The following is a 23908-nucleotide window of genomic DNA, read 5'->3' as shown; positions in this document are numbered from 1 at the left end:
AAATCATTGATCCTGAGGGTGGTCTTGGGGATTCCCAAACTTCATAAAGGGACCGCATGAAGACGGGCAGGACCTGTGGCCTCTGAGACCTTCCTATCAAGGAACCCTGTCCTTGCTACTCTGCCAGATTCATTTAGCTGTCTCCGAATTGTAGCAAAGTCTCATGAGATGTCCATCTCGGTCTTCGCTATACAATGGCTAGAGTCCCCCAGGGGGCTCAGGAGAGAATCAGCATGAGGCAGATAGTAAATTAGGGAACAAGAGTGGCACTGTTAGACCAGCGCCCCTGCCAAGTTCTCTCTGGGTGCTGTTTTAGCAAGGGAGTAGGCGGGTGTTCTCATAAACTCCCCCATGTCTCAATTCCTGGATAGATGCTTTCAAAAGCCTACCTTAATTTAATTCATTCAAGGAGCCACAACAGGATCACTATCCCTAAGTCACAATGAAGAGATCAGCTGCAGTGGAGCGATTAGCCCAGCGCCCTATCACAGAAGTAGGAATCAATCTCAGGGCTTTTGTGTCAAGTTCAGGCCTCTTTCACACAATATCACAACAACTTTTCCATCATTCAAATCACCTACTCAGTTTATCATCCATAGTGTGCCTTATCCTGTTCTTGGTAAGGGCAGACTTTTTCTGTGCAACAACTGTAAAGGACATAGACAGGAACACATGAAAGAGATCCAGAATTTCCAATGAAGATTTTATACTTTTAACAATCCGTTCCGTGGGCAGAGAAGTTTATCTGTGACCACTGTAGTGACTGTGTTCTAGAGTCAGGACCATGGGTAGCAGGTCTAGGTGGAATAAGAGAACTTTTCTCTCATTAGTGCCAGGTAGTACTTTACTAATACCAATTCATGTGTTTCTTTGAGCTACATTACTAATGTAATTTAGACTTAAAAAAAAATCTCGGGGTGCCTGGGTGGCTCATTGGTTAAATGTCTGACTTCAGCTCAGGTCATGATTCACGGCTTGTGAGTTGGAGCCCCAAGTCGGGCGCTGTGCTGACAGCTCAGAACCTGAAGCCTGCTTCGGATTCTATGTCTCCCTCTCTCTCTGCCCTCCCCCACTCTCTCTCCCTCTCTCACAAACATAAACATTACAAAAAATTTATAAAACAAAATCTCTGTGATGTTAAATGATTTAACCAATACATATAGTGTGAATCTGGTATATAGATAATTCAACTATGTTCAGAAATACACAGCTACTTGATAATGTTCATGTAGAATATAAATAAAAGTAAAGAATTTGTACTCATTTTCCTACTTTAACATTTTCATTTCAGTAGTAATAAGGGATTCCAGAGCCCTTAAAGATTGGTTCCTACATCCAGCTCAGGTGATTTGACATATAAGGGCTTCACAGAAAGAACAGTGGAGGAGTAGTTGGAAGACCAACTTTGAGACCTGGCTTTACCTCATTCCTCTATGAAATCTTGGATGATAAGAGAGTTAACCTCTCTTTGGTGACCAGTTTATTGTCTATAAAACAAGATGCATGGAAAGGACCACCCAGGAGTGTTGTCAGATGCAGCAAATAAAAACACAGGAAGGACAGTTACATGTGAATTTCAGAGAAACAACAAATTATTTTTAGGGTAAGTATGTCTCTTACAACATTTGGGATATACTTATACCAAAAATATTTGTTGCTGCTCTGAAATGCAAATTTAACTGGGTTTTCTGGAAGCCCCACCATCAAATAAATACAAAAGAAAGGGTTCATTACCCACAAGGCAATGCACACATCCATTATGGTATCATCAAGCACCTCCTTGAAAATGAGGTGCAACAGCTTGGCAATGGCACTTTTCTTTCATTGGGGAATCACAGCAGCTCTTTAAGGGTGGTCTAGGAAGCCCTACCCCCTTTTCGGCAGGGCCACGAGATCAAAACTATTCTCATAATAGCACAATGACATTATTTTCCTGTTTCTCTCTCATTCTCTCTCAAATGCATAGTGGTTTTTCAAGAGCTGCACCAAGTGTGGGATCACCACTGACTGAATGCGGAAGCAGATACAAGAATCTATCCTCTACTGAGCCAGATGTTAAAGAGATTTATAAAAAAAGGTAGAGCAGTGCCACTCTTCTCACTAATTTGTTTTTGTTTTAGAAAATGTAGTGACTTTTTCATAAAAATGTTTTATGTTATCATGGAATGAGATGACATCTATTACAAGCAAATAAATAACTACTTTAAATGGTCTCCGTTTTAATTTGGAATATGGTGAATATCAAAAGATATAACCCATACTGACAGAAGGTCTTTGGGGTTCTTGATAACTTTTAAGAGTGTGAAGGGGTCCTATTCCAAAATGTTTGAGAAGCACTGGCTTACTGTACTCCTGTTGACAGTTTCATTTCTTCACCTAAAGGGAAGGGGTTCTCAAGTGTGGGTGGCCCATGGTAAAAGAGAGCGAAGAGGAACACATAGCCTGGTACCACCCTGACAGGATTAAAATCCCAGCGCCACCATTTAATAGGCTTTGAGACTTTTCTCAAGTTACTTAACCTCTTTGTGACTCAGTTTCTCAACCGCCGCATGGACACGATGGTGACGGTAACAGAACGTACTTACCAACAGTACATACTTGTCAGAATGACGTAAGTTAACACATGTGGAGTTAGAATGGGAGCTACACGCAGCCAGGGATTCTTGTCTCTTTGTATCAATCCCTGGCACATACCAGGACCTTAATAAATGTTTGTTGGATGAATAAAGCACCTAGGATAGCAATGCCCATACAGGCATTCGGTATAATTCTATCATTCTGCTCCTTTAGGCATGTTTCCAATAAATCGCTTTGGCAGATCATCAATCTGTGACTATCTGAGGTGACTAAAAGATGAAGGAGCCTGCTGAGGACGGACACGGGGAGAACTTGCCAAGCTCGTTGAGGTAGCCGCCGTGTTTCCAATCTGCCGGCAGCGTCCCCGTGCAGTCCGCCACAGGGCCTCTCTTCCCGGGATTCACATTTTTCAGATTCACAAACAGCTGGTTGTTCTTTGACTGTTAAAAACATAAACCGTAAACGGCGTCAAAAGAGAATACAGCGTGGCACAGCACAGTGTTGCCGATCTGGGGAAAGCATGTCCGTGGCAGAAATCGAGGGCTGCTTTTCCAGTGAGGAAAAGCACCTCCACCCTGCACAGAGGGGCAGAGGTGACCACCGGGCAGGCCGCAGAGGGCAGCAGGAGTACGTGTCTCTTGGCCCTAACTAAACCCCCTATGGCTTCAAGTTCGTCATTTCACTTAGTCGCCCTGTTCCCATTAGACTTTACTTGGGTTAACATGCAAAGAACTTTGAAGTGAAAACACCAAACTCTGGGTTTGAGCTCTCCCGCAAAACACTGCATGATTTTGTATGAGTCACTGGTGACCCCGAGCAGTTTTCTTAGCTATAAATACGAGGAGGAGATTAGGTACTTTGCCTCCTTCTCTGAAAATGTAGGTGAACAGATGGCAAGATGCACATAGAAGTCTCCCGGGAAGGTGAAGTACTATCTACCTATCAGGCACTGTAGTTAAAAGCCAGCTGCATTAATGTAATTGCAACTGGATTAACTTAACTACCTTGGTTTTTCTTCCAGCAGAGAGCTGGAATCAGACGATCGGGATTGGAGGAGCACCTGGGTGGCTCAGTTGGTTAAGCGTCCAGCTCTTGATTCGGGCTTGGGTCATCATCTCATGGTTTCTGAGATTGAGCCCTGCATCAGGCTCTGCACTGACAGCGTGGAGCCTGCTTGGGATTCTCTTCTTCTCTCTCTCTCTGCCCCTCCCTTGTTCTCTCTCTCTCTCTCTCTCAATAGATAAATAAATAAATAAATAAATAAATATTTTTTAAAAAAGACAATGGAGACAGGAAATATAATTTGGGGCACTCAGAAGAAAGAAATGTTTGGGATTTGGGAGCAATCTAGAAGAGACTGGGGTGAGGTGAGTGACACAAGAGGAGAAGCCTGGGTATCCAACCTCTCTGTGCATCTATATAAAATGAGGATAAAAATCACTCTTGATTCATAGAGTTGGTATGAAGATTAAATGAATTTATATTTCTAAAATGATTAGAAATGCTTGGCACATAGTTTGTTGCTATTTGATCATTTGTGACCTACAAAAAAGAAATCTCATGTGGTTGAACCCAAATAAAGGCATGTGGTTGCTGTTTTTGTTAGGAAAGTGCAGGGGGCCCCCAAAGGGCATTAGAAGAGACATGGTCAGAAAAGACAAAAGCAAAGGCCCAGTATGGAGTCTGCTTAGGCCTGCTCTGAGACATCCTTGGAAACCTCATGCAGTATGAGAAACGTTTTTCCAAAGAGGTGCAACGGAAACAGCGCAAATTGGAGACAAGGAGACCGGGGACCATGACTCATCCTGCAGCTGCCTCCTTCAGCAACTAGGAAGCTGTGTTTTGCAGTGACTTAAAATCCCCAAGGCTTGTGTTTTTTACCCGTAAACTTGGGATTCTAATACGCACCCGCAAGACTGTTGGGAGGAACCAACGAGGTAAGAGATATCAAGCTCCTAGAACCCCATCTGGGAAACGGCAGCTCTCCCCTATATGCCCGTTCCTTTCCTCACCCCCCTACCCACCTTCGACGACCTGGAGCCATTTCCTCTCACCTTTGCGATGGTCATCCTGTCTCTGTTGTTGACGTGTGGAGATGTGGCGCACTGGGTAAGCGTGTGGTAGCTGGGGTTGGTGAAGTAATGACTGTTAGCATTTCCGCTGTTGCTGTGGGGAAGGGTTTCTGTAAGAAGAGAAGGAAACAGTTAAGGTGACAGGCTCTTCGAAATCTGTGCAGGTAAAAAGAAGGCAAAATAACAAGTATGAATATTGGTACCACTTCCAAATCACAGGCTGGGCAGAATCCCCTCCTGCCTAGCATACTCAGCAAAGCTTCTAGAAGCAGCAGGTGTCTGCCCTCCTACCTGCCTCCCAAAAAAGTGTGCACGGGTCCTCAGACAAGTCCTCTTTGCTTTGATGCTTATACACCTGGAAAGCCATTGCTTTGAAACTAATCCTGTTGTAACTTTCCTCTTTTTTTTTTTTAAGACACTTAAGCTCTTGCCATAATATTCTTTGCTAGAAATACACTATTAAGTAAATCAGCTGCTTTGTGTATTCCCCCCAGAATCAGTGTATTTATAGACATGTGACCCACCTGAAATCCTGCAATAATTGCCCAAAATAATAAATATTTAAGTGTTCAAGTTTATGTGGTTACTTCTGATGAATGAGCAGGTCACTTAAAAATCTACCTTTATGGGGACGTGTGACAGAGAGATTCTAAGGAGTTTTCTTAATGAATGGCTTTGGTTCTTGCTAATCCCACAAAACTGTTTCTTATATAACTTGGTTGCTATGCAGTTAATGATGTGTATGGGCCCAGGGACAGGTTAGAAGGCACTGTGTTAAGAACCCAAGGCCAGAGACAGAAGACCTGTTCCATGACTTTGCCAGAATTATGGACACCTCCTTCTCTCCACTTCCTATCCCTGACATATGGCAAAAGCTTAGATGCCCAGGAAAGCTGCCACCAGGTTGAAATTCCCTAAGTCTAAAGCAACCTCAGGGATGCCTCGGTGGCTCAGTCAGTTAAGCAGCGGGCTTCGGCTCAGGTCATGATCTCGCGGTTTGTGAGTTCAATCCTCATACCAGGCTCTGTGCTGACAGCTTCGAATTCTGTGTCTCCCTCTCTCTCTGCCGCTCCCCTACTTGCTCTCTCTCTCTCTCTCTTTCAAAAATAAGCAAATATTAAAAAACTTTAAAGCAATCTCATAATGAATTCAATTTCAAAACCCTCCTAGAAGACAACGGTGGTCATTCTGCTCCTGTCAACATATAAAACACATCTGTAACAAGGGATGTTTTGCCAACATACACTTTCCTCCAGGCTGATGGACAGCAACAATGGACAGCACAGCCAAACACCCAGTTTCAGAGAACCAGGATGAAACCTTACTTTTCAAGGAATAGGATGGCTCTAGGGACCAGTCTTACCTGAAATGGCATAGTCTGCATTCATGACCCTGAGAGCAGGGGTGTAGGTAACTGCTGGCATGCTCGATTCCTTTCCCTTCTGCTTCTGTCTATAAATAACGAACAGCGCGAGGAGGAAGAGAACAACCAGCACCAGGATGATGATGCCGACGATGGCCCCGATCTGATAGGAATCGGCAGGGAGAGCCGTGCTGGTCCTGCTCAAGCTGTTCAGATTTCCAACGATGATAACACCAGCTGGCCAAAGGAAAAGAAGAGATCTGAGCAAGGACAACAACCTGCCAGATGAATGTTTGCACTCTATTTGCAAAATTGTCTCACCGTGCCAATGACTGGGTATGTTCAGTCAGTGAAATGTTAATTCGGAAAGCTTTGGAAACAGCAGGAAGGAAAAACAAACATTCTTCATTTGCAGATGCTCTTGGTTTGTCTGTGCCCAGAACAAGGCTGCTCTAAGCCTCAAAAATGAGACCAGATTTCCTGAACCCAAAGACTCCACACTAGGGTTTGGGAGCTTCCCACACACTGCAGATTAAATGCTTAGACCAGAGGCGGAATTTATTGGTGGTAACGATTTACCTAGTTTTTACCATGCTTTATTTATTATGCTGTAGTAAGCTTATGAAGGGCTAACTCCTAAATGTCTCAACTGCCTAACCTTAACTTTAGGTCTATATCTATCCTCAGCATTTTTTTTTTAATGTTTATTAAGTTTTGAGAGAGAGAGAGAGACAGAGACAGAGAACAAGACAGGGAGGGGCAGAGAGAGAGAGGGAGACACAGAATCCAATGAAGGCTCCAGGCTCTGAGCTGTTAGCACAGAGCCCGACACAGGGCTCAAACCACGAGATCATGACCTGAGTTGAAGTCACTTAATCAACTAAGCCACCCAGGAGTCCAAGTATTTCTCTTTTTTAAATTTTTTTTTAAATTTTTTTTAACGTTTATTTATTTTTGAGGCAGAGAGAGACAGAGCATGAACGGGGAGGGGCAGAGAGAGAGGGAGACACAGAATCTGAAACAGGCTCCAGGCTCTGAGCTGTCAGCACAGAGCCCGACGTGGGGCTCGAACTCACGGACCATGAGATCATGACCTGAGCCGAAGTCGGACGCTTAACCGACCGAGCCACCCAGGTGCCCCTTTTAAATTCTTTTTGAGAGCGTGTGCACAGGTGCACCCCCTGCCCCCCCCCCCCCCCCACAAGAGCATGTGCAAGCAGGGAAGAGGGGCAAAAGGAAAGGGAAAGAGAGAATCTTAAGCAGGATCCATACCCAGCATGGAGCCCAACGTGGAGCTCAATCTCATGAACTGTGAGATCATGACTGGAACCAAAATCAGGAGTCAGACGCTTCACCAACTGAGCCATATAGGCGCCCCTATCTTCAACATTTCTAGGAATAATTTTCCTTCCAAGGATAACTCCATCAAAAATCTAGTTCAAGATGAGGGTCTGCCTTATCCTAATTTCAATGGACTCTTTCCCCCAAGTTGTATTGTTCCATATAGTGATATTTTTTTTTTGTGACAGAAAGGTCTGTTCCAATAATAGCTGATGACATCACCTTAAAACCTTACTCGTTAATATTTAAACTTTAGCTTTATATAATTTCTCCTCACATTCCATCCAATGGGGACAGGAAAGCTCTGAAGTGGGAGTCAAGAAACGGGGCATCTAAAAAACTGATCCAGATATCCTGAACTTTCCTTTAGGCACTGAAGGCTACAGTTTCACCATCTACAAACAAGGCACCTGGCCGCCCAGAAGGTGCTTCCAGCTCAAACGTCCCTGTGACCTCATGATTCTAAGCATTAGACCTTCTTATTAGACAGCGTGCCCTGAAACATACAGCAGTGTGCACCGTGATCACAATGCATGTGTCCTGATGATGTGACTGTGGAACAGAACATCTTGTTGTTACGACAGACAAATATAATTCATGAACATGCAAAAGTTACTTAATGAAAGAAAATGAAACAGGAATACATACAGAGTGTACGTTTTAAGATGGCTGCCCCACAACACTGTATGAATTTTCCAAAGCCCCCTAGAGCCCATGTGGTTGTTACCCTCTGAAGCAGAGTCACACATTTCAGGAGCTCTCTGGTGGCCACGCTTTAGAACCATCAGAAGAACTTTCTCTTTTTTTTCATTTTCATTTTCTTTTTTTTTTTTTTTGAGAGAGAGAGAGAGAGAGAGAGAGAGAGAGAATGCATGAGCAGAGGAGGGACAGAAGGAGAGGGAGAGAGAGAATCTTAAGCAGGCTCCACTCTTAGTGCACAGCCTGATACAGGGCTCAATCCCACGACGCGGAGATCATGACCTGAGCTGAAATCAAGAGTCGGACACTTAACTGACTGAGCCACCCAGGTACCCCAAGAACTGTCTCAAAGGCCCCATCCATTCCAGAATCAGAATTGCCCAAGTAGGACTACATATATGACCATTCTCAGGTTACTGTGATCCACCCTTGTTAAAAACCATAGGCACAAGCTTCTTAAAAAGGTAAACATATGCCTGTCATATGTCATATGAGCCGATCATTCTACACCTATAAGTTTATCCAAGAGAAATGGAAGTACGTATCCATACAAAGGCTTGACACATTATTGTTCATAATAGCTTTATCTATAATAGCAAAAACTGGAAACAATCCAAATGTCCATCTCCGGGTGGATCAGTAAACAAACGATGATATATCCATGCAGAGGAATACTGTTTGGCAATAAAAAGAACAGAAGTATGGATTCACACAGCAACGTGGTTCAACCTCAGAATAATTTTGCAGAGCAAACAAAAGCAGACAAGAAAGAGTACAGTGTGATTCTACTTACATGAAATTCTAAACAATACAAACCCATCTGTAGTTACATCAGTGGGTGCCTGGGGCCCCGGGAGCAGTGGTGGCAGAGAAGGGCATGAGGTAACATTTGGAAGGGGGTGGGGGGTGGGGGAGGGATGTATTCATGATCTTTATTGTGGTTGTGGTCTCATGGGTATATATGTTTGTCAGATTGTATCAGGTTATATATATACTGCATGCTGTACATATATACATCGTGTACGTATGTATATATGTGTGTATATACATATATATTTATATATATATACATATATACACATAATATAATGGTATACATGCATTGCTTTTTATGGGTTAGTTATATCTCAGTAAAGGTGAAAACATTCGTAGGCACAGCGGGAAGTTCCTGAGCTTTGGAATCAGACAAACGCGGCATCTAAGCCCTGACGTACATATAGCTATGTATTCGATATTAGCTACGTCATGTTGGGCAAATGACTCAACCTCTCTGAGCCTTACCTTCCTCACCCATAGGACAGCAGCAATGAGGCATCCATCTGGCAACTAAACAACCAGCTACACCTTGCAGTGGAGGTGCAAATACTTCATGTTGCCTGGTACATGGTGATTACACAGTTCGAGGCAGTAGGACCCTTTACTAGTATCCTTACCTTGATCGCATCGCGCCCCCTTCCAGCCTGGGCTGCAGTAACAGGTCCCAGTGATATGGTCGCAGGTGGAGTTGTTCAGGCAGTCACATATCTGGCGACAGCCATAGCCATATGTTCCTGCAGGGCACTCTGAGAAGGAGATGAAAATCCAACATAAGCTGTCCAGCTTTCGGGATGTGGGGCAAGGCTGTCTCTTACTATATGATCCTCTGTGTCTCAAGGGCAGCCCTTCCGGGGGATCCTTACGCAGGCAGACCCACCCTGGAAGTCCTAGAGCTGGCCAGGATTCCCTGCCACATGGGATTCGGGGCCATGTGGCACAAGGCCAGACACTGAGCTCCTTGCCACAGCTCCTGACTCCTGCAGCTTCTATGTACCCACTTCCCTGATGGGTAAGTTGAGAGTCTGCAGAACCCAACAGAACTGATGAAGATCGTGAGCAAGGGCAACCTGAGATGACCCCGCCGGGCAAAACTGTGAGATAAAACACTAAAGAGTATGGACAAGAGATGGCATCCTTGAGAACGTGAGCACGTTCCTGACGACTCGGGGATCTTCCAAGTGGCGCATTCCGACTCGGATTAGCTGGGAACAGGGACAAGGGAAGGGCAAGTCTTGTTAATTTTCTAGGTAAGAACTTCATTTGCCATAGAATGGCTCAAAATTTGGATGTGCAAGTTGAAGCCTGAGAGACGAAAATACTGATGTTTTTATGATGCACTCTTCATAAGAGTTGGGTGTGAATTTCAAAGAAGAGTCAAATCTAAAAATCATCACCAAATACTGATGTTTTCTGTAAAGTGAGCAGCAGGGGGCAATGTTCTATTATTATTGGAATTCTCTGTCACAGTGCTTCTGTTTACAAAAGAGCACCAGGAGAGTTCTCCAAAAATAGGGATATTTTAATTTGATGTTCAAAGTAATCACGGAAGCACTTAAGCAGCTTTTATTTAATAAGAACCATAACCGGTCTGGCATTCAAGGGAAAGTCATTTTAGAGTCTGTTCTGATTCTAGGTATGTGCACATATGTTTAGACATTTATGCACACACACGCACACACATACACACACACACACACACAATATTTACACACACAAGGGGTATGCAGGAAACCGTGTGACTCAGTATGTGTTTCAGGATGAAATGAATAGCAGTAAAAAACTAAAATTGGGACATCCGTTTCCAGGCTGATTCCTGGAGGTCACTCCTGTTATATTTACTATACAGGAAGATATGCAAAAATAACTCAAGGGTTTAGTACACAAGACTGAGACGACCTGGATATTCCAGGGGTGCTGCGAGGTGCTGCTGGGGTAGAGGGAAGGCGATGGTTTATTGCCAAAGCCCCGTCCTGCTGATCTGCCTTTCAGGCCATAATGCTCCCACAGCCCTGTAATCTTTGCTGCGTCCTTGCCAAGAGCGCCCTCTCTGGTAAGCAAGAACGCTCCTGTCCCTTTCTTGTCATCTATGATAAAAGACTGAGCCCCATTACAGCTCTAAGACCCTATTTATTCATTCTGAATATTGAATGAAAGTCACAGAGGAAAGTAACAAGAGACTACTTTGAAATACTCAATCTAAACCTAATTTTCTTATACCCTGCAGACGCATAGCTGTAGCGGCAGAAATGGCAAAAAAGGCTGCGTAATTCCAACAGAGCATATTCTTCTGGAGTGGGATTTTTACAGCAAAAAATTTTAAGGCGATATATTGTCTTGAACGTTGTAAAGACCGAGATGCACAGTTGCTAGGGGAAACAGTGGAAAAATACTATCTAGCAAAGGTTGTTGGAAGGGGGGCAACGTTTGTATGGACCTCATTCCACACCCACTGAGGGGCTGGGAGCCCCTACCTGCCTTTTGTGCACTCAGCCTGGCCCCAGAGAATGCATTCTCCTCCAGTGTGGACCCGGGCTCTGACTCTGACTGGCTCGTAACGCCCTTGAGCAGCCACGTTCCAAAAATAAGCAGGAGAGTTAGAGAGAGCCAGGGTGAACAGATGGAAAACCTGAATTCTGTCTTCCTCCTTGGAGCCACACCCCCTCCACCCAGAGCACTGATTACTTACCCAGAAGAAGTTTAGGGGGAAAGACAGCCAGCAAGGACCCCGAGGTGGCCAGCTCTCTGGGAGGGTTGACGGTAACAGTCAACAGTGCTGGTAAGTGACCAGCCATCCATTCAAACAACTTGACAGATGCAGGTCCTGCCTTCATATTGTTCAGGCATGTAGGAAAACTGATTCTAGGGGAAAATACCAACCAGAAGGGTCACCCTCCCGTACTTACTCTGTTCACAGCGCTTCCCCATGAACCCGGTCCGGCATGTACACTGTCCAGAGATGTGGTCACAGTCAGCTCCATTTTGACACTGGCATATCAACGCACAGTCCTTTCCGTAAAAACCCAGAGGACATCCTGTGCAGGAGGGAAGGACAGCAGAGTCAGAGGCTGCTGAGGAAAAACACAGCTCTTGCTTCCCACTGTTTGTGTTTAAACCTGAAAGGTTCTTAGCCACTGGAGAGTGAATAAAGACAGTAATGCAGATCTCAGCTCGTCACAAAGGCTTCTTTGAAGTCCCAAGATGGGGCGCGTGCAAGGAGGTCATAATTCATGAGCGGGAGGCAGAATGGTTCCATACCTGGTGCTCCTGGAGACAAGACTAGTATCTTCTGACAAAGCACGCCACCAACCCCGCGGAAGTATGGGGGCAATTCCTTGCATTCTTTCCCTGAACTACTAGACTCCTGGAGTCAAATGCCATGGACTGAAATGGGTATTATATATTAAAATTACCCATATGCTTTTACTTACAGCACAGAACGTCTCTCAGTCTGCGGCTAGCCCTGTCCACCGTATCCATTACTGACTTAGATAACATCTCCTTCACCAAAGATGTAGAGTAGAATGTTAAACTCAAAAACAAACAAACAAACAAACAAAACCCCAGCACTTCATAGGTGCTTTGTAAAAAAAAAAAAAAAATCCATAAACCTAACACTGCTGTATGATTTTCCAGACCCAGACCTCTTGGCTGAGGACACACATAAGCCCCATGGGCTGTCCTGGGCCAGCAGCTGCCCAGCAAGGGTGTGGGCTCTCTGGCATAACAAAAAGTTCAATACAGGCTGCTTGTATGGCTACTTCTAAGTATCCCATGTGGATTTTTATTTTCTCTTTTTCTAATGGAGGTTTTAAGCAAAGTTCAACTTCCAAGAAACAGAGGCAGAGCACAGATGCCAGCATGCAATGACAACTGCCATTGCCATATATTTATTTAGCACCTAATCGATGCCAGATGCTTTGCATGCATCCTCTCACTGAATCTTCACCGCAGTGCAGACACACAGGGATGGGTATCCCTACCTAGAGCAGGGAGCTCAGCCCTATACGCCCTAAGTCACACAGCCAGCAAACTCAGGCAAGTCTGGCTCCAGACCCCATGTCCTTCCCACTTTCTTGTGCTATGTCCATTTAAAAAGGTCCTCGGATTAAAGTAGACCCTAATATTGGAATGATAAACAGTAATGTGTAAGTAATTTTCTCTAAGTAGCTGAAAAACTTTCTATATATACAATCTTGGCAGAATATGCCTGAGACAAGATCTGTACTTGCCAATGCTCCCTTTTGAACAATGGCTCAAGGTTTATACCCACTTCCAGGAAGTTTCAAAACACTTGTTCAGCCTATTCTCCAGTTTTCTAATTAGTGTTAAACAAGCGATGCCCAATTGTTTCATTAAATTTTTTAATGTTTATTTATTGTTGAGAGAGAGAGAGATGAGCAGGGAAGGGGCAGAGAGAGAGGGAGACACAGAATCCAAAGTAGCCTCCAGGCTCTGAGTTGTCAGCACAGAGCCCGATGCAGGGCTCAAACTCAAGAACCACAAGATCATGACCTGAGCCGAAGTCGGATGCTTAACTGACTGAGTCACTGAGTGCCCACCTAATTTTTTTTTAAGATTTTATTTTTAAGTGACCTTTACACCCAACATTGGGCTTCAACTTAAGACTCTGAGATCAAGAGTCATATGCTTTAATGACTGAGCCAGACAGGCACCCCAAGAATTGCCTAATTTCTGACCTATTTTTCTTTCTCATCTCATTTCTGGGATTTCTGGGTGCTCATCGATTGGGAGAATAAATATTGTTGAAATTTCAGTACTACCCAAAGCAATCTGCACATTCAACGCAATCCCAGTCAAAATTGCACCAGCATTCTTCTCGAAGCTAGAACAAGCAATCCTAAAATTTGTATGGAACCACAAAAGACCCCGAATAGCCAAAGTAATATTGAAAAAGAGCGAGGCATCACAATCCCAGACTTTAGCCTCTACTACAAAGCTGTAATCATCAAGACAGCATGGTATTGGCACAAAAGCAGACACACAGACCAATGGAATAGAATAGAAACCCCAGAACTAGACCTACAAACGTATGGCCAACTCATCTTTGACAAAGCAGGAAAGAACATCCAATGGAAAAAAGACGGTCTCTTTAACAAATGGTGCTGGGAGAACTGGACAGCAACATGCAGAAGGTTGAAACTAGACCACTTTCTCACACCATTCACAAAAATCAACTCAAAATGGATAAAGGACCTGAATGTGAGACAGGAAACCATCAAAACCCTAGAGGAGAAAGCAGGAAAAGACCTCTCTGACCTCAGCCGCAGCAATTTCTTACTTGACATATTCCCCAAAGGCAAGGGAATTAAAAGCAAAAATGAACTATTGGGACCTCATGAAGATAAAAAGCTTCTGCACAGCAAAGGAAACAACCAACAAAACTAAAAGGCAACCGACAGAATGGGAAAAGATATTTGCAAATGACATATCGGACAAAGGGCTAGTATCCAAAATCTATAAAGAACTCACCAAACTTCACACCTGAAAAACAAATAATCCAGTGAAGAAATGGGCAGAAGACATGAATAGACACTTCTCTAAAGAAGACATCCAGATGGCCAACAGGCACATGAAAAGATGCTCAACGTCGCTCCTCGTCAGGGAAATACAAATCAAAACCACACTCAGATATCACCTCACGCCAGTCAGAGTGGCCAAAATGAACAAATCAGGAGATTATAGATGCTGGAGAGGATGTGGAGAAACGGGAACCCTCTTGCACTGTTGGTGGGAATGCAAACTGGTGCAGCCACTCTGGAAAACAGTGTGGAGGTTCCTCAAAAAATTAAAAATAGGTCTACCTTACGACCCAGCAATAGCACTGCTAGGAATTTACCCAAGGGATACGGGAGTGCTGATGCCTAGGGACACTTGTACCCCAATGTTTATAGCAGCACTCTCAACAATAGCCAAATTGTGGAAAGAGCCTAAATGTCCATCAACTGACGAATGGATAAAGAAGTTGTGGTTTATATATACAATGGAATACTACTTGGCAATGAGAAAGAATGAAATATGGCCCTTTGTAGCAACGTGGATGGAACTGGAAAGTGTTATGCTAAGTGAAATAAGTTATATAGAGAAAGACAGATACCATGTGTTTTCACTCTTATGTGGATCCTGAGAAACTTAACAGAAACCCATGGGTGAGGGGAAGGAAAAAAAAAGTCAGAGAGTGAGGGAAGCAAACCATAAGAGACTCTTAAAAACTGAGAATAAACAGGGTTGATGGGGGTAAGAGGGAGGGGAAAGTAGGTCATGGGCATTGAGGAGGGCACCTGTTGGGATGAGCATTGGGTGTTGTATGGAAACCAATTTAACGATAAATTTCATATTTAAAAAAAAGACTCTGAGATCAAGAGTCACATGCTTGAATGACTGAGCCAGCCGGGCACCCCAAGAATTGCCTAATTTCTGACCTATTTTCCCTTCTCAGCTCATTTCTGGGATTTAAAATTTCATATTATGATTAAAAAAAGAATAAAATGATATATTATTGGGGCACATGGCGGGCTCAATCAGTCAAGCATCTGACTCTCGATTTCCGCTCAGGTCATGATCTCATTTGTGGGATCGAGCCTTGTGTCAGGCTCAGCACGGAGCATGGAGCTGCTTGGGATTCTCTCTCTCCCTCTCTCTCTCTGCACTTTCCCTGCTTGTGCTCTCTTTCTTTCTCAAAATAAATAAATAAACTGAAACCAAGTGTATACTATTATTGGTAACCATCATTCGTGCTTTCCCGTGCTGTCTCCTTTATTCATTTGAAGGCAAGAAGATAGAGAATAGTCTTTTTTCTCCCTGACAGTGCTGAGCTGTGGACTACTTTGCACATTATATCCTATGATGGTAAAAACCTCACAGAAGAAGAAATGGTTGGGGCACTATGTGATATAAAATGGAAAAAAGAATGAGTGGTTCTTGAAGCATGATCCCAGACTGGCATCACCATGTGGAAAGTTGTCAGCAATATGAATTCTCAGGTCCCACCCCAGACCTAGTGAATCAGACACTCTGGGAGTGGGGCCAGCAGTCTGTGTTTGTCATGCCACCTGGGTGACTCTGACGCTCACTTAAGCTTGAGAACCACGGAACACACCCTTCTCCAAGAGCACACATTACGTCGGGGAGCAAGGCTTGTGATCTTCACTGCCTTTCTAGCCACAGTCACTTAACCCAACCTTTGTGCTGTTGGAATAAATGACAGGGTGGACATCCATGTAACCACCACCCCAGTTTGAACCATTATATAGAACATTTTCATCACCCTTCATGCACCTTCCCAGTAGATAATCCTAACAGATCAATTTGTTTGTTCTTGATCTTCATATAAAAGGAATCACAGGGATGTCTGGGCGGCTCAAGCGGTGGAAGTCTGACTTCGGCTCAGGTCATGATCTCACAGATCGTGGGTTCGAGCCCTGCATGGGGGCTCTAGGCTGTCAGCACGGAGCCGGCTTTGGATCCTCTGTCCCCCCTCTCCCTCTCTGCCCCATCCCCTTTCACACTCTCTCTCTCTAAAAATAAATAAAAACATTAAAAAAAAATAAAAGGAATCACATACTACAAAAATGTGTACATATGTCTGTACAAAGATACATGTATTGATAAATGATAGGGAGTTTGGTGCTTATACATAGGGTCTGGTCAAAGGAGAGTGAGGAAAGAAACTGCACACCATCACATACAGCACTGCTCCACTTCGGTGTCCTGCAATGACATACAGACAGAAAACTTGGAACGTGACAGCTCATAACCACACAGAGGCAGTTAGACGTCTAGTGGTCACGGGGGAGATGAAACAACACTCCAACGCCAGGAACCCTGGGTGAGCTCAGTTCGTGCATGCAAAGGGCGAGGCTTGGTCCCATCCCCCTTGGGTGTGGCTCCCTTGGTGAGTCTCGGAAGGCTTGTCACTTACTCTGAGTGCAGTACAGCCCCGTCCAGCCGGGAGTGCATTTACATTCCCCATCATAGGCGCTGCAGAAGGCCCCGTTGTGACAGTTGCACGTGTGGATGCAGTTCGGGCCCCAGTGGGCAGGCGGACAAGCTGAAACCACAGCACGCATGGAGAGTTCGGTTAGAGCCCGGAGACCAGCACCCAGCAGAGGGAACTCCGTCCTGCTGCCCATCTCCTTGCATATGGGAGGTTAGTGGTGTGCATCAGGACTAAGAAAGCACAGTGCTCCCAGACTGACTAATACCCAGATGGCAACACTGACTGCAACGGCAACCATCATTACTGCCACTGTATTCATGGACAGACTGCGGAGTGAGGCAGGCAGAACAAAAAGCATCTACAGTTCATAGATTTACTTGCCTAACAAATGCACACTGAGCTCCTATGTGCCCAGCACTGTTCTAGACACAGAAGAGATAGCAGAGGACCAGGCAAGGTCCAGACCGCCCTTTGAAACCTTATACAGTAAAACCTTGTTTTGCAAGCATAATTCACTCCAGAAACATGCTCATAATCCAAAGCACCTGCATATCAAAGCGCATTTCAAGAACCATTGGCTCAGTTGTGATCATGTGACGTTGGGCATCATGTGCTCCTTGTATTGCAAGACATCGCTCACCAGAGCCGCTCCCTCAGGGAAGGCTTCCCCAAGGAGAGAACATTTAAGCAGAGATAAGATGGACAAAATGATAGGACTAAGAAAAACTAAGGGATCTGGTGTCACATAAGTCACACACCAGTCGCTCTGCTCCAGAGTTGTCACTAGAGATTTGTTTAAAGTTTAAGGTGTAAATTATACGTAAGAATTGGTTTAATCATGAAAATTCTTAATTGGATGAAGCAGAAAATAATAAAAGGAAATCATTGGAGGGTCACTGTCCATTTAAGAGCAAAAAGAGCTTCAGATAAAGTATCTGTGAAATATCATATTATGGGGTAAAACGATTTGATTTACCAAAAACAAACAAAAAAACACACAGAAAACCTTTTCATTTATACTAATGCTTCAAGAATAAACCTGCTTTGGGGCACCTGGGTGGCTCAGTCGGTTAAGCGTCCAACTTCGTCTCAGGTCATGATCCCAGGGGTTGATGGGTTCGAGCCCCGCATTGGGCTCTGTGCTGACAGCTCGGAGCCTGAAGCCTGCTTTGGATTCTGTGTCTCTCTCTCTCTTTCTGACCCTCCCCCGCTCACTCTGTCTCTCTCTCTCTCTCAAAAATAAATAAACATTTAAAAAAAACTTTAAGGAATAAACCTGCTTAAAATGAGGACAACCATTGTATCTACATGAGAAGATGGGTCTTAGCAGAACCAGCTGATCATTTCAAAACAAAAAGAGATCAAACCATCATGCTGTTTGCCTTAAGAGTATACAGTGATGTATGTTAATTATTTCTCAATAAAATCGGAGGAAAACAAAGCAGGACCATCTATAATTTTTATTTGGTTACCCAGTAGGGAATATGGCCCAATGAAGATAGTAAGTCTGAAGTAAGTAAAAAATAGAAAAAAAAATTCTCCTGAAATTGTGTGCACCATAAGTTGCCCAAGAACAAGGGAAAAATGATAGGTGACGTTCAAGGTCTGAAATTAAACTTAGAATGGATTTTCTGAGCCCAATACCCTCATTTTACAGATTAAGAGTTACTGAAAAGTGAATAAGCATGCTACCCATTTAGGCTCTTTGCAAGACCTTATTTGGATTTAACATAGGAACACTGCATAGAGCTCTTAGTGGGGGAAACAGCCATTTAAAAATTAAAATAATGTATATCATAATTATTCATATATTATTTCTTAATTATATAAACACTCTTACTTTAGTCCCAAAGAATTTGAAAACCAATGAAGATCAATGGTTGTTCCTAAATAAGACTTACGTTGAGAGCAGTCACTGCCAATCCAACCCGGGTAACACTGACAAGATCTGTCAATGGGGTTACAGGTTCCATTGTTGGTACAGGTACAAACCCCTGCACAGTTTTTCCCAAATCTGCCGCTGGGACACACTGTGAATAAGTTTTAGGTCAGTAACGCACAATTACATCTCATCGCATGGAACTCTAGAGTCTTGGGACAGAAAACAACTTTGAAAGCCATCAGCCCAGCTGCCCATTTAGTAGCTGCCTCCACTCAACAGCACCCCGTCATCTGGAATGGGCTCATTTTTAGAAACACACGAAGCCCAACATTCTCATTAAGGCATCACAAACGAGGAGACATCATCACATTTCTGGAAATCTGACTTCATGGCTTCTTGCTCAGGGAGTCCAAACCCTCCCTGATATTGATTTTTCATGGGATGCTGTTTCCAATTAAAACCGAAGAGCAGCACAGCTCAGAGAGTAGAGAGATTCTGCCGGGGTGGCAAGCCAGCTTTTCCAAAGTCATTTCTGCAGAAGCTGCAGAAAGGGCATCCCAGAAGGCATTGATAGCTGGTGGCTGAAAACGTCCTCGGGGAAGCCTGAGAGGAAGCCTGAGGACAGATTGCACGGGGCTTGCCCGGCACCGCGCACCTCCCCCCAGACACCGTGCGCCTTACTTACCTTCATTGCAGAGAGCACCTGTGAAGCCAGGCAAGCAGTCGCACAGGCCTGTGATGTGGTGACAGGGCCCACTGCTGTGCACACACTGTGGACACGTCTGGCTGCAGCGATGCCCATAAAAACCAGGGGAGCAGACTGAAAATAGAATGGAAATCAACAGTTATCTTTCCTGAGACGTATTCCTCTCAAATTCCACATCAGGATCTAGTTGAAGTTTGGGGCAAAAAAATTTTTTTTGTTTAACAATACTGAGAATTTTCCAAGTCTAAAACAAGCACCAAAGGAAGAAGGGTAGTCCTTAATAATGAAAAGAAACCATTAAACTGAATTGCTGGAGGGCAGGCAAATGTCTCTGTCCTCTTTATTTTCTCATTTATGGTCCCAATTAACCTGGGGCCTGGCACACAACAGGGGCTTGAAAAATTTTTGTTGAACAAATAAATGAAAGGAAATAAAATTCTAAAATCTAATAAGGCCAAATAAATACTCTCAAGCCATGTCTTGATCCTTTTTTCTTTAAGACTCATTACTGGCAATAAACAGATCTATAGTCTGAATTAAAAGATTGTTCCTCCTCAACGTGGTCCAGATTAATGACTGTGATTGAGAAGTGAGCAAGCAAAATGCTACATAATTAGGTTCTTCTCAAGACATTACTTGGATTTAAACGCAAGACAAATGCATAGAGCCTTCACTGAAAAAAGAAAAAAGTCATCTAAAAATAAGGATAATGTGTCTTAGAGCCATATATTCTTTTCTTGATTACATTTACTAAAAGATTTCGTAAAATCTTATGGATCCCCTCCTCTCTTAAAAATCCCATTAACCAATGTCAACGGCCTCCATTTTTAACTCTGCAATTCTATTTTCCCCACAGCACTGGCTGTGAGACTACTAGCAAGATGTATGATTCGCCGCAAGGTTTGGCTGATGTTGACTTCTGGTAATTGAGGTAAGGCCAATGCCAAAATTGCTGAATCAAATATTTACAGGTCAATGGATTTCTGGAACACCATTTGCAAGATTTAAGGCAGGATCAAGAAACGTATCCTGACGACGATGCCAATGAGGCATTGAAATCATTACTGAGAAGGAAAGGCCAAAGCCCCATCTGTTAGGCTCGTCATGGAGGTTGGAACGAATAAAGCTCTTCAGGCAGTGCTATCAAGGACAGCTCCACAAGGGACAGAGACCTATTACAGTCTCCTCCCCACTCCACTGCAACAGAACAGCGCCACGAACTGAGGTGTGGGACAGAGATAATAATTCTGCACACGGTACCTGAGAAGGGAAGGCAGACCTTTCCACGTACTGAGACACTTACTTCTCTGACACGTGGTGCCTCGGAACCCTGGCGCGCACTCACAGATGCCATCATCTGGGGAGCACGAAGCCCCATTTTTGCAGTAGCAGGGCAGAGAGCAGTTGGGGCCCCAGCGTCCCTCAGCACACACGCTGTCACAGTGGACACCTGAAACAATGCACACGGGCAAGGCTGACTAAGAGGCAGTGGGGGCTGGTGCCTCTGGGACACAAAGTCCCAGACGAGGAGGAGGAGGAGGACGGTCATGGTATCCAAACTGGGTTATCTCTGCAATGATGAGCGGGATGGCATAAGGTTTAAAATTCACTTATATACGTCAGTACATCATCATACACTGTATCATCATGTATCGTATCATCATAGCATTAAAATAATCCCAGGGTGATTTTCTACCAAGTCATAAAAGAGCAGGAATAAAACACCTTTGTTATACTGACTTTTTTATTTTTTACATATACATAATTTATTGTCGCGTTAGTGATGTTTCTTTTTTAAAAGGATGAAGCAAATGGGAAGCCCAAGGGCTCTGTCTATTAAAGGCAAAATTTATCAAAAATATTTTTATCAGTGAGCCCTCAGCAACTTCCTTCTTCCCCCATCCTTTATCTTTACAGAAAAACCAAGTGTAAAAAAGATAAAAAGAAGTAAAAAGTGGTTAAATTGTTTTACATAAAGAAAACTCTCCCCCTGGAGCAAACACCATCTTAAAACATTTTGACGATAGGGGCACCTGGGTGGCTCAGTCAGGTGAGCGTCCAACTTTGGCTCAGGTCACGATATCTTGGTTCGTGGGTTCAAGCCCTGCACCAGGCTCTATGCTGATGGCTTGGAGCCTGCTTTGGACGTTGTGTCTCCGTCTCTCTCTCTGCCCCTCCCCAGCTCATGCTCTGTCTGTCTCTCTCTCTCTCAAAAATAAATAAGCATTAAAAAATTTAAAAAATAATGAAAATTAAAGAAAAAAACATTTTGATGCTACATTGTACAGGATGGAAAGATACACTAATCTGTGCCACTAAATTCTTCTTTAAGAATTGAATCTGGCACTGGGCAGATAAAGGCAGAATATCACAACTGATCTTATTTGCAGCTGTTGTCCAAGTTATTGATTATTAGGTTACTACTCTATGTAGGTGTTTAGCTCTTACCCGGAAACAGAAATTCTAGAGTTGGTCATGAATGAACAAATGCCTAAGGAAAATGCAAGGGAAAAAGCAAAGTGGCAAAAATAAAAATAAAACCAGGTTTTATGTGAGGTAAAGAGAAGTCTCTTTGGGGGGCGCCTGGGTGGCTCAGTCGGTTAAGCGTCCGACTTCAGCTCAGGTCACGATCTCACGGTCCGTGAGTTCGAGCCCCGCGTCGGGCTCTGGGCTGATGGCTCAGAGCCTGGAGCCTGCTTCCGATTCTGTGTCTCCCTCTCTCTCTGCCCCTCCCCCGTTCATGCTCTGTCTCTCTCTGTCTCAAAAATAAATAAATGTTAAAAAAAAAAATTAAAAAAAAAAAAAAGAGAAGTCTCTTTGGGAAGTTTGTGTTTGAAATACAACAGGGGCCTCTTTCTTGTAAGTCAGAATTCTCCCCAACTCAAAGACACGCTCTTTGCATTGAGAAGCAGCGAGTTATAATTAGTAGTGAACTGGCAACTGCTGGCTTCAGACCAAGTGCAAACACAGTAAGAACAAGCACGCACACACTTAGGGATCCAGAATGCTGTCACCACCCAGCACCAAGGAAGCTGAGCAGTTTTTGCTTCGAAATTGATTAGGAGAAAAGTTACCGTGGCCCAAACCTTACAACAGAAGCAGCCCCAAACCATAATGTGAACGTTGCTAATTGGCACAGTCATTTCTGCTGAGCCATAACTCCACTTTTGACTGTTCCCGTCTCCTCCTTCTGAAAATCTCCCACATGGTAAAGGCTGTTAAGGAGGCATGAAAGCTCACAGACCTCATTGTGTCTAGCTTGAGTCAACAAAAGACTATTATTTTAGCTCGCGCTGCTGGCTGAAGGAGGAGATCAGACCTGTTAGAAGCTGACTGGGGTTCAAGGATTCCCTGTAGAATAAAATATGGAATTTTGGCCTCCTGTGATTTTTTTTTTCTTGAGTTCACAAACATACGATCTTTTCTTTTTCTTTTCAAATCTCTTTTGAAAAGCTGAGGTGGAATCCTAAAATGCTATGCTCACCAAACGTGATTCAGCAGCTATAGAGTTGTATCTGGTGTTTGGGCTCGCACCTACACGAGGCAGGGCATTTATTAAGGAGCAAACCACTTCAAAAAGAGGCTGCAAATGGAAAAATTTTGTTTTATGAACTTAAAGGAAGTACCAACAAGGGTAACCTTGTGAAGGGTCACAGGCTTCACTCTCTTTTCAAATTCAGGTTCTGAGCGCTGACCATGAGCTAGGGACCTATTTAATGGCACCTAAGATGGGGACTCCTGCTTGACAGATATTCGGACAACTCTGGCCATTTTGGTTTACAGCCATCCATGCAAATCCCAGTAAGGACTTTGGAGAAGTAGAAGTTGAAAATCATCCTGAAAATTAGTCCTCATTTCTGGCACATTGTTGTGGGGTGGGAGCTTGAGGAAAGGGGAAGGGGCGGGATTTAGCTATTTATGGTGATTTGGTTCATCAGCTACTTGCCAAATCTCTCCACCACATTAAATAAATGCAGCTAAATCAGAATGGAATACACTTGAGGTCAAAATTATCTGCTGCTTTTTTTGCATTATAGATTATCATAATTTATATGTGACTTAGCACATTCTCAATCAGAGCATGTTAAGACAACTGACCCCAGCACAGATTGGCAAATCTGAATAAAGTGATCCTTTATTTCATATCGGATTCCTCTTCCTTAATAGGTTTGTCCAGCTGGATAGCACAGCCATCTGTCATAATCAACTTTATCGAGGTAATTTTCATAGAGTAACAAGGCCCACGATATAGCAAAGAGATCCATTACAATGATACGCTTGTTTCACATGATTTACCCATGATTTCATTTCCAGAGAATCACGGGGAATTTTAGAGATCATCTATCAAATCTTCTGTCTCCAATCATAAAAGAATATTTCAGCAGAACCAAGCCTACTTTTAAATATCTTTTATTTCAGGATTGCAAATAAGTCTCCCCTTTGAAAGTAAGTTATAGTAATTCTATGACCAACTTCCTCTAAAAATTCAACCTCT

General features: G+C 43.7%; 1 protein-coding gene across 1 annotated transcript in view; it reads right to left on the bottom strand.

Moving 5' to 3' along the window:
* The window catches only part of MEGF10 (multiple EGF like domains 10), a 137476-nt gene that overhangs the window by 4312 nt on the left and 109256 nt on the right, over nucleotides 1-23908 (bottom strand). The window contains exons 13-21 of the mRNA XM_049648438.1: nucleotides 20717-20863; nucleotides 19393-19527; nucleotides 18727-18855; nucleotides 16808-16936; nucleotides 11772-11900; nucleotides 9486-9614; nucleotides 6013-6249; nucleotides 4632-4759; nucleotides 2894-3017 (exon numbers count right to left, since the gene is read on the bottom strand). Coding sequence (XP_049504395.1) covers nucleotides 2894-3017; nucleotides 4632-4759; nucleotides 6013-6249; nucleotides 9486-9614; nucleotides 11772-11900; nucleotides 16808-16936; nucleotides 18727-18855; nucleotides 19393-19527; nucleotides 20717-20863 — 1287 coding nt within the window. The remainder of the gene's footprint in view (nucleotides 1-2893; nucleotides 3018-4631; nucleotides 4760-6012; nucleotides 6250-9485; nucleotides 9615-11771; nucleotides 11901-16807; nucleotides 16937-18726; nucleotides 18856-19392; nucleotides 19528-20716; nucleotides 20864-23908) is intronic.

The sequence above is a fragment of the Panthera uncia genome (genome assembly GCF_023721935.1).
Source record: "Panthera uncia isolate 11264 chromosome A1 unlocalized genomic scaffold, Puncia_PCG_1.0 HiC_scaffold_17, whole genome shotgun sequence".
NCBI classification, from domain to species: Eukaryota; Metazoa; Chordata; class Mammalia; order Carnivora; family Felidae; genus Panthera; species Panthera uncia.
The sequence above is the reverse complement of the archived record's forward strand: the minus strand, read 5'-3'. Positions and strand labels throughout refer to the sequence as shown.